Source organism: Callorhinus ursinus, unplaced genomic scaffold, assembly GCF_003265705.2.
Source record: "Callorhinus ursinus isolate GAN/ISIS: 27379988/994484 unplaced genomic scaffold, GSC_fseal_2.0 scaffold5, whole genome shotgun sequence".
In the NCBI taxonomy this organism is placed as follows: domain Eukaryota; kingdom Metazoa; phylum Chordata; class Mammalia; order Carnivora; family Otariidae; genus Callorhinus; species Callorhinus ursinus.
The window spans coordinates 43,481,550-43,493,053 of record NW_027397067.1 but is presented as its reverse complement, the minus strand read 5'-3'; the positions used below and the strand labels follow the sequence as shown (position 1 = coordinate 43,493,053).

At 42.3% G+C, this 11,504-nt stretch overlaps 1 protein-coding gene across 1 annotated transcript in view; it reads right to left on the bottom strand.

The window, feature by feature from the left end:
- Nucleotides 1-7,270: 7,270 nt before the first annotated feature.
- Nucleotides 7,271-11,504, bottom strand: part of SDC2 (syndecan 2) — a 95,508-nt gene continuing 91,274 nt past the window's right edge. Inside the window, exons 4-5 of the mRNA XM_025870875.2 lie at nt 9,448-9,583; nt 7,271-8,539 (exon numbers count right to left, since the gene is read on the bottom strand). Coding sequence (XP_025726660.1) covers nt 8,376-8,539; nt 9,448-9,583 — 300 coding nt within the window. The 3' untranslated portion in view covers nt 7,271-8,375. The remainder of the gene's footprint in view (nt 8,540-9,447; nt 9,584-11,504) is intronic.

Below are 11,504 nucleotides of genomic sequence, written 5' to 3'. Positions count from 1 at the left end.
GACAGTTAGGTAGTCAGGGCCAGGGTCCCCAACAAGAAAATATGGATTCAGGACAGCTAAGATAAAACACTAACATCCCATTTTGCAGCTTAGACAGGACCTCACAGAAATGACTTCTGCAAAATGTCCTAAAATAAGGCAATGAACCACACGGCATTTATCACCATCACAGGCAAGGGGTAGTTAAGACATAAGCCCCCAGATGTCAGCAAAAAAGACTATCTGCATGTAGACATTAACCTAATAGGTAGACAGATATATGACCAAAGCCCTGGTTGGCACGACTCAGCACACCCTGATTGCTGAAGATAGTTCTGCAAAAGAGCTCATAAAACCCTTTAAACTTAGAAACTCCAAGGGCAACCCTCTAGGGTCCCCTCCTCTTGCTCAATAAACACTGCTTTGCTGCTCACCACTCTTTGTCTGGTCTACCTCTTCATTCTTCAAAGCAGCATGACCAAGAACCACGGGCACTAAAGGCAGAGAATTCCTGCAACGAAAGGAGTGAGGTTGATTGGGGACTGGATAATGACAGTGGTTTACAATATCCTATGGGAAGGGTCTGGAGCGTGGGGCCATCTAGGAAAAGAGTGTCACTCAGGGTTTGTTAGTAATTCCTACTGGCTACATTTTCAAAGTATGGGGTAGCCATAAAGTTTGGAAACATGGATCATATTATGTTATCAGGTAGTATTGTATAAATGCCAGGAAACCATTTATTATATATTCACCCGGATTTCCAGATGTTGTGGCCACCTTGGCTCTCCAGAATCCCATCACTTCTCACCACTTCCATGTGCGATGAAGGTCTCTCCTTGGGTACTGCAATAGCCTCACGAGTCTTCCTGCTTGTGTGTTTGCCCACATCCACCACTCATCATCAATCTATTCTCAACGCGATAATCAAAGCAATCCCTTTGAAGCAGTGGTTCTCAAAGTGAGGCTCTGGACCAGCTGCAGCAGCTACACCTGGGAAAGTTGGTGGAAATGTAAGTTTTCGGGTTCTACCCACCTACAGAATCAGAAATGCTGGAGGTGGAGCTCAGAAATCTGTTCTTTAAAAAAAAAAAAAAAATTATTTGTTTATTTTAGAGAGAGAGAATGAAAGAGAGAGTCCGTGAGTGGGGGAGGAGCAGAGGGAGAGGGAGAGAGAGAATCCTCGAGCAGACTCCCCACTGAGCACGGAGCCCAACTTGGGGCTTGAGCCCAGGACCCTGAGTTCACGACCTGAGCCGAAATCAAGAGTCGGCCAATCATCTGACTGAGCCACCCAGGCACCCCCAGAAATCTGTGTTTTAACAAGAGCTCCTAGTGATTCTGATGCCTACTAAGGTTTGAGAATGAATTGTAAGCATAGGCCAGATAATGTCACCCTTCGCTCAAAATCCTGTAAGAGCTAAGGTCATCACATATAAGGTCATACATACACCGTCTAGCCCGTGGATCTTTCACTGGCCGTCCACCACTCTAGTCTCTAGCTCATTTGCTCCCCTGTCACACGAGGCCTTAGCACTTGTCCTTCTGCAGGAATGCTCCCCAGCACCCCAGACCTCCCTCCCCCACCTACCATGGCCCTCACCACCTTCAAGCCTCTGCTCAAATGTCTTAACACAGTACGTATTGATTGACTGTCTCTTCCCACTGGAATGTAAGTTCCTTGAGAGCAGGGACTTTGTTCTGTTCTTTGCTGTATTCCCCAAGCCTGGAACTATGCCTGGTACATAGTGAGTGCTCAGGACTCACTTGGTGGAGGAATGAATAAATAATCTTGCACGGAGGTTCTATCAGATGCCAGATAGCGTGTTAAGTGCATCACCTCACTGAATTCCCACAAGCCAGTGCACTGGGTGTTATCTTTATTTTACACAGGGAAAAAAGAAGTAACAGAGAGTAGAAAAGGAAAGGACTGAGATACGTGTTATCAGAAAAGGGAACTTCATGATCCCCAAATTCTGGGTCTGCCAGGGAGCCAAGTCTGTCTACATTTTGTATCCCCTTTCCTGCTTTTCCTTGCAATTGGTCTAGACAGAGGAAATGCAAGCTTACTCTGGCATTTACCCAAGCAGAAAGTAATTAAGGAGGCAAAAATCCTGCTTTCAATGACCCCAGGACAAGGCTACAAGTGGGAGGATTATTGTTTTGTTTGCTGATATTGTCCTATTGTAAACACAGATAATAGAGATATTTCCTCAATATTCAAATAATTCTTCCTCCTCTGCCCAATTACTTTTTTCAGTTTTACAAAAACAGTTCTACTGTATGTTATTAAGGACCTGGTAGAAGTGGATGCTTTAATATGCTTATTAATTTGCTCAGAAATGAGCTATGGTGCATTACGGGGATCGTCCCCCCTTGCGATGGAAGATTGTGTTCCCCGCTAGTAGGTATCTGAGAAAATGAAAACCCAATTCTGTGACCAGTACTGAAGAGTGAAACTGGCAGTAGTTCCTCTAAAAAGTTAGACAGTGCTAGAAGGCAGACCCGGGGCCATGCTCTTTCTTTACCTCCTCACCTCTCCAGATGATCTCATCCAGACCCAGGACTTCTAGTACCATCTACCTTCTGTTCACTCCTTTGTCATCGGTCGGGGTCTAGGAAGGGAACTAGAGCCCATGCTGGGTAACGCAATAGCAGGAATTCAGTCCAGGGAATTAGTTAGGAAGATGCTGGGAAAGCCACAAGGGCAAACTGGGGAAGGGAAGATAACCCAGAGAACAGCAACGGCAGGAAGACACTACCCTCCCGCAGGCTGGGGAGACAAAGGGGGTGGGTGGGGTTCATGAGAGTTTAAGAACAGGGGGAGCTGGGAACTTGAAGGAGAGTTGGTCCAGTGGGAATTCAAACCATTGAACAGGTATATCAGTGCTAGAGATGCCGCCCAAAGTTGGGAGAAGGGAAAGTACTCCGGCTTTTCCCTTCCTCCTGACCTCTAGTCTTCTGCCAGTAACCTTCCGTTGGCCAAACTTTCTTAGAAGCCAGTTGGCAAGGAAGCTTGGGCAGCGTCGTGTGCATGGGGCGTCCCTTCCCCTGCCCTCCAGCTTCCATACAGAGCAGAGCAGGGAAGAGAAGGAAATGAGCAGGCTAACAGGCCGGTGATGGACACTATTCCTAAATCACTATCTCCAGCTACCTCTTCTGTGATCCTCACAGTTGTTCACCTGACATCTGCACTTCAGTGTCTAATAGTTCCAACTTAACACGGCCCAAAAGGAACTCTGATCAGTCAACTCCCCGATATTCCCCGTCTCAGAATGTGACTCACTCAGCAGAGCCAAAAGCACGGATGTCATCTTTGATTCCTTTCTTTCCTTACGGCCTACTCCTTCCAACCTTTCAGCAAGACCTGTGGATTCTACCTCCCTAAGCAATTCCTCTCCAGTCTTCTCTGTCGCCACCATTACCGCCTTAGGCCAAGCCACCATCATTTCTCCTCTCGGTAACAACAACGATCCTCTAAGTGGCCATGCTAACCACCACTCCCCCCGCCCCCCGCACCTTGTCTCCTTATAGTGCATTGTCCAGGGGTCGGGTCCTGAAGATCTTGAGGGCAGGTATAAGGAGTCGGGGGCCAATGAAGAGGAGTGACATGAAATAATTTCTATCATAAAGAGATCAACCTAGCTTCATTGTGGGATTAAAATGTAAGTGAACAAAAGTGGAGGAAGGAAGAAGTGCCAGTAAGGAGGCAATTACGCTTCTCAGCTACTGTCATCCTTCCTTTTCTACCATGGTCTACTACCAAGGTCAAACATTGGCCTTGTCACGGTTCTTCCAACATGCCAAGCTCCTTCCCTGTTTAGGGCTTCCCACAGCCTGGAAGGCTTGTCTTGATTTTAGCACAACCGGCTCCACATCATTCAGGCCTTACTCGCTCAGAGATCTTTCCTGACCAGGTTGTAGTAAGTGTAGCTGTTCACAAATGCGCCATCTCTCTCCCTACCAGCACAAGTAGGATCACACCTCTCTGCGCACTGGAAGTCAGGTGTGGCCACGTGACTTGCTCTGGCAAATGAAGTGTGGGTGGAAAGTAACATATGTTAATACTGTGTAGAAGCCTTAGAGCCACTGTTTGCTTACCATGATTTTCCTTCTTTCACAGTGACCGGCAGTGTTCCAGATAACAGGTCCTCCACTGACCAGAGACTGGGGCTGAGGATGACAATTCTTCACAGCAGAACTCTGCCAACCGACGGACACGTGGCATGAGTAAGACATAAATCCTTGCTGTTGTGAGTTGCTGAGATTGTGAGGTCGTTACCGCAGCGTACCTAGTCCAGCTGGGCCCATATAGTCCTTCAGTCCCTTACATCATCCCGCATGATATCCATCAGGGAAATTCCTACCAACGGGCAATTCCTACTTGCGAGTTTTGTTTCAGGGTCTATGCACCCCTCTCCAAACCCCATGAGAGCAGGAGCTCTCTCTAGCTCATTACTATACCCCCAGCTTCCAGAAGAGTGCCCGGTGCATACTCAGTAGGCAAGTAGCTGCTGATTAAATCTCCGATGCCTTGCACATACATTTGTTGCTTGAATGCTACTTTGCCAAGGCAACTAGAATAAATGAATCTTGTGCTCATACATCAGAAAGACCAAACCTTATAGCTTCACTCCATTTGTGGGTTAGAATTATTGCTTGGGTCACATATACCCTTCCAGCTAATTCACAGGAAACCAAGTTGCTCCCAAAGCCACTGGGATTCCTTGGTCAGAAAAATCCTTGCCAGAAATCATACGCAACAGATAAAAAGGAATGAAATCTTAGAATGATAAATCTAAGAGTGAATTTGCCCCAAATTAGGAGACAGAGTGGGACAAAATTCATTGATATTTTTACCTCTAAGTAGCACAGTTTTTCATTCTTTTTAAAGCTTCCCATGCCAGGGTACCTGGGTGGCTCAGTCGGTTAAGTGTCTGCCTTTGGCTCAGGGTCATGATCTCAGGTCCTAGATCAGGCTTCCTGCTCAGTGGGGAGTTTGCTTCTCCATCTGCCTCTCCCCCTGGCTTGTGTTCTCTCTCTCTCAAATAAATAAGATCTTTAAAAAATAAAAAGAAAATAAAGTTTCCCATGCCTGCTAAAGCAGATTTCCTAGAAACAGCCAAATCTCAACTTTCACTATTGTACTAAAACATCAGCACTGAAAACACCTTCGTGGTTACTCAATTCAGACTACATTTATCATCTGGCTTGGTTAATTTTAATTGAAAACTTCTTCGGGTCTCACTGATGGCTGCCAGAGGTTTAGAACTTTAGAAATTCAAGTGAGAGATTATGTTGCTTAAAGTCATTGCCTTTTAAAACCAAATGTATTAAAAATTTTTTCTACCATTACATAATTATAATGAAGTTGTAAAGATGATTGGAGTGGTCATAAAATTCACCCTGCAATATTTTTAGGTTTTATATTTTTGCTCCTCACTTAAAAACTTTCCCTAAGTTTTCAAAATCTCTAGGACACTAAAGAAGTAAACTCCTAAAAACCATGAAGTTGTTTACTGCCCCTGTTTTTGCAGGACCCAACACCCTTTGCAGAACATTCAAGTTCCTTCGGGAAACCAGAGTAAGGTAATTATGTTCTACTTACTTAGCTTAGTCTCCTAGACCCTCTACAAACAGACGATACCTTCAGTAAGCAAGAATCTTTTGTCTACTTTGCAGAAAGGATTACCAAAATACCATTTCACCAAACACTCGATCCGAAACTGTGAACTTTTAATGTGAGTAGGATGGCAATTTCTGCTATCTTGTCCAACCTAAACTCAATTTTATTAACCAGGTCCTAATCCCGAACTTCAGGTACCATGCACCTGCAGCTAAAACTTAAAAATGCCACACCCATAAGCTCATCCTACTTTCCCCACCCACTGAAAATGGGGCAGTTTGAATACTGCAAGTCTTTCAAACACAAAGCCATATTCACACAAAGGAAATCATTTACATTTGGTTAAGGAAACAGTAAATTTTCACATTGGCTTTAATGTTTATATTTTACCAAAATTTTCCCGAACTCGGTAATCATTACTAATACTTCTTATAGTACTATTTACTGCATCTTAAAAATAAAAAAAAAAAAAAACTAAGCAGAAAACACAGTTGAAGAAAACTGGATGTCAGTCTATACAATGATTTTTTTTTTACTTTCAGCATGACAGACTTTATTTTGGCACTTTAACAAATATTTTGCTTTACAGCAGTGACAAAATATTTGCCAGAAACTTTCTTTTCTTGGCATGGATATTCCAAGCAGTTAATTCTATGAACTGAATTTCACTATGCTTTGCACAGTTAGAGGTATACCCACTACATTCTTAACCTCTGTAATCGAGGGATATTGTGCAACTTTAGAAGGTGCTAGAACTTCCTTTTAATCACTCTAAAGTGGATTGACTCTGTAAGTGATGGGACAGGAATTTGAGAATTAAGGCCATTAAGAATTTAAGTAAACACTGTTCCGAGTGCTGCTTAAATTTTTTTTTTAATGAGTTATGTGGCAATTCCAGGGAACATTCTCTAAATGAAGTATTCATACTTTATTAAAAGTACATTATGTATTGAAAGGGTTGCTGTTTTTGCGGTCTTCTTCCTACTTCGGCGGCTCACACATTAAAACAAAATTTATGGTGAAAACAGAAAAGGGAATGTTGTTAGAAGGAAATACCCAGGCAGGGTACCCTCAGACTTCCATCTCCTCCTCAGGCACTCCTGCTTTCCAGCAATTTCAATCCTCAGCAGTGAGGCCCTCCTTTTAATGCACAGAGCCACCCAGCCCTGCTTTCCTTCCCTACGGTGTGAACTATGGCATTCCACCTATTGGTTCTTCAGTGAAGCTTCAGGAGAGATTTGGAGCAGAGTTTCCAAGGTACATCAGTCATCATTCGGTCTACGGGACAAAACCTTAGATACTGACATCAGGAAAATCCCCTTCAGTTCTTTGGAATTTATGCTCCCAAGAGTTATTTGCAAAAGCAGGCATCCCTCTCAATGTTGCCATCAGCTAGCCTACAAAGGTTGCCAACTTCACAATTCCCTCCTGGCAGTCTTCCAATATCTACCCCCAAACACAGGCAGGAGGATACATTCAGATTTCCTCTGGCCAATTCAGAAGTGAGTCTGGTAATAAACAGCCTCATCAATGAGCTCTTTGGTTTTGATTTACAGACACTACGGAACACTCAGAAATCAAACCCACATCATCCTCAAGAGCAGATGGTCATTTGCAAAGGGGAGATGTACATTTGATCGAAAATGTACAAAATTTATAACAGTGACATTTTCAATATTAGGCCACATGATTTATTCAGTAGTTTTTATGTTCCCAAATTACAGTTGATGTCTATTCGTAAGACTACAAAAGTTACCATTAGAATTGTCTGTGCTTATAAAATACCAACTTTTTTTTTAAACTGTTATATATACTCATTAACACCAGTCTGCAACGAGTTACATAGAATCATAGGCACTTCAAAGGCTTAAAAAGACGTTTACAACTTAAATGCATTTTTAAGAACAAAAACCGATTTTTCCTTAAACCCCTACTCGTACCTTCAAATTGCAAGAAATTAACAAATACAGTGGCCAAGGGAATCTGCAGCAACTTCTCAAAATACTGTTAGCATCTTTGGGTTTGCTGAGGCTTGTCAGTAACTCACATCAAATCCTCCCAAAAGAAGATCTGATTAGATAGCTATGACTGAACAGTTTTGTGGTAATAATCCAATTTTACACATTAATTTGCTGTTGCAAATCTGCCTGAAGCTACAGGTAATGAAAAACAAAGCAAGTGTAAAATGGATAGTCTGACACTTAAAAATTTATACAAAGTGGAGGTTAAAGTTTACATATTTGAAAATCACATATACACTAAATTACCATTATCTGAATTATCCAAAGACAAATTGCACCATAACAGCTGCAAAAAGGCATAGAGTTTTGTTTTGTTTTCAAGGGGACAAGAGGGACGAGCAGAGGAGAGGGAACAACAGATAAATTAACAAAGTAAGACCAACTTCGTAAGGTCAATCGGAGACATGCGGACACAAATTAAACAGCTTTCATCTTTGAACCATAGGATAAAAACAATCATTTTGTATTTGCGCATAAAAGTTTAAGCCGATTCCATGAACACAGAGGGTTTTCATAACATAATATTTTGCCACTGCTATTCACAGAACACTGCAGATGTTATTTTAATTTTATGTCATTCTAAAGAAATACATGAAAAGTTTTAAATACAATGGGATTTTATCACTAAAGGGCCAGAACGGCTCTTTAATGAAAAAACAAAAAACAAAAAACAAAGATCTTCATTATTCTATGCAAAAGCTTTATTTTTAAAAGTTCAGTGATCTCATAAATAGAGACACTAAGTGGGAGTTTCACGCATAAAACTCCTTAGTAGGTGCCTTCTGATAAGCAGCACTGGATGGTTTGCGTTCTCCAAGGTCGTAACTTCCTTCATCCTTCTTTCTCATGCGATACACCAACAGCAGGATAAGGAAAATTGCAAAGAGAAAGCCGATAACTCCGCCAGCGATGACAGCTGAAACACGCCAAAAGGAAGATTACTTTCAGGAGAGATTCAAGGGTTGCAGAAATTAACTTTGTGGAGCCCCATCTATTTACGCCTTTCTAAAAGGCTCCATTTGAAAAACCCCCAAACACTTAAAAACTGGATTCAATGAGGCAACCAGGTAATTACCCAAATCTGACATTCCCGAGGAAGGTACAATACTTTCTTTGATTAGAATTAATAATATCGGCCAAAAGCCTCAATAAGAAAAATCTGGCTGGGGCCTCACCTAATTCCTTACTTTAAAATTCTTTAGTTTTCTCACATTTCCTAGTCTAATCTTCTAATTGCTTTTTCAGTGAAGGCACAAAACAGGATATAAGTGACTTAAGTTTTGTGAGGGTAAATATGAAGAAAAGCAAGCAAATGTCCTTTCTAGTCTTGGCTTTGGGACTATCCTTTCAAGGACTGAGTGTTCTTAAATCGCACACGTCTTCCCCTCTAAAATCAAATGGTGACGGCTTTCATCAGATAAGTTACAATGAGAGACAGCATCCTTAATGCCTTGGGCGTTATTTGCGTCAACTGCCCTCCCCCCATAAAGGACTTTTCCTTCTCAAGTTTATTTTGGTATCGGGATGACTTGGAGCTGGACGAACTGAGCTTCACATCCCACCATACCCCCACACCCAGCTGTTCTAGACCAACTCAGGTCCTAACTTTCCTCTTCTTGTACCAAGCGGTAGGATGAGGGAGCAGAGAGAAAATAAAGAACATTTGCCTAACTCTTGTCTCTCACTCCGCAATGAGACAGGCCCTCAGACTGCTCTAGGCAGGAAGGTGACATTCAGCAAGCTTGGCCTATACCTCTGAATATCACTTAGCCAAGCAAGGCCTATTTAAGGACCCTCCCACCAGGCCCCCACTGGGCTACTCACCTGCCAGGACTTCTGTTCGTTTAAACAGATTGTCTGAGTGCTTCTCAGTATACACATTTGTATCATCTTCAGCTGGGTCCATTTTCCTTTCTGAGTCAGAGAGATGAACTTTTTCTTTATCAATTTCTTCAGGTGACTGATAAGGGAAAAGATTATAAAGATCTTTTTTAATGTGCTAGAAAAAAGAGAAAACAGAAGTATATTCCAAGGTTTATTGTTTTCCAACAATGAGTTTGGGAAATAATTGTGATGTTTATACCAACAGGCAAGTCCTAGGATGGAGCCACGTTGTCCAAGGTTTAGTAGAACACCGTCGCAGGTAGATGCAAGATGGCCGCTTAGTGCGTTCATGATAATCCAGATGACATGGTTAGCTTGTTTTAGTTGACACTTCATAAGCTCTGTTTTCTCACCACTCCTCTGACTTCAGGCTCCAGCTCCTTCTGGCTGCGCCAACCCAAGAACATGGTCCCAATTCTCCTTACCCCTTCAAACTTTTTGCTACCCGGGGCACTGTGATGACAGCTTCCTTTCAGGCCTTCTCTCCAGGTGTTCTCCAAGGGCTCTTCCTGCTACCAACTCTGGGGAGTAGCCCTCCAGACTTAGTCAGCAATGCTCCCCTCTCCCTACTCACTCTTACAACTTCAACAAACCCTGAACTAGAACTTCAGGGGTCTGGGCTCTGTAAATAGCTCCGGTGTGATCCTGACCAAGTCATGCCGCTTTCCTGCACCTTGGTGTCTACCTCCATTTAATGGAGGGCATTCTGAGGTTCATGGGCTTTCCACAATTCGAAAGCACAAATCCAAGGTGGTAACTCTCAGAAGCTCATCTCCAGCGAGCATTAACCCCAACCACACATTATTATGACAAATCTCATGAATTCCCCTCAGATTTTTTGAGTCTCTATAATCATTTGTGAGACCTGACACAATTACCTCTGACTTACCTTCGGATCTGCATTTCAGGGGTCTGTGGGTGTGGGGACAGGAGGTCTCCACAGGGCTGGGGCCACCATGCACTAATAGGGACAGTCCCACAGTGCACAAGCTTCCGGGTGCTCTGGATGGAACATTCATTCTTTACACTGAAACGCTTTATTGTATAGAAGCAGGGGTTTGACTAAGAAGAATTATTTCTACAGTATGGAGCTAATCTGAAAGACCTCAACTCTTGTATATATGTGCAAAATGAAATTACAAAAAGGCACCATAGATGATTAAATGAAATCATTTAAAGATCTGTCACATCCATGTCTGGTTGTTTGGATGCCTTGGAAATGTATTGGAAGTAAAAGATTGTGAGCAATGCTCTGCTTCAACCAACAACTGTGTTCTTTTTATTTCTGTCACATAAATTTACAACAAACTAGATAGGATATCTGTAACAGTGACACTGATACCACTGAGAGACCCATTTGAAAGCAGTCTATGTTAAAGATAGCCTAGAGGCAATGTTTAATTTAATTGTACCACCATGTAACTATAAGATAGAAAATTAAGTCACTTATTAATAATATTCACTATCAATATTATCATTATCAGTACCTAGAATAATGTTTGACACATGATGAGTAGCATTTAATAAGCCTCTCATGAAGAGATGAATGAGGACTCCATTGAATACAAATGATACTAGGAATATAAATATGTTAAAATGTTTGGGGATTCTTAATTTCTGAGCTCATCTGCTAAACATCTATCTTCTTTATCTAGATCTGACCCAATCACTTCCTTGAAGCCAATTTTTTTAAAAATTTAAATCAATTTTCAATCCATTCCTGTCAACTGACCAGAACTCTACTCTCAAATTAGGTTTTGCTTAGGATACAACTCTTTACCACTGAAAGACAAAGTGGAGTTTCCTGCCTCAAGCTAGCGGGTCTTGATGGTCACTGACTTCAAGAGATTCAGTCACGACAAGCGGTCAAATAAAACTGTGGTAACGCCAAATGCATCTTTCAACAGCCACACTGGATAACTGTGCCACACACATTCTGAGGGACCCTCTCCCCATCCTACCATCAATAACACACACCAGTTACTTCTCATTTCTCC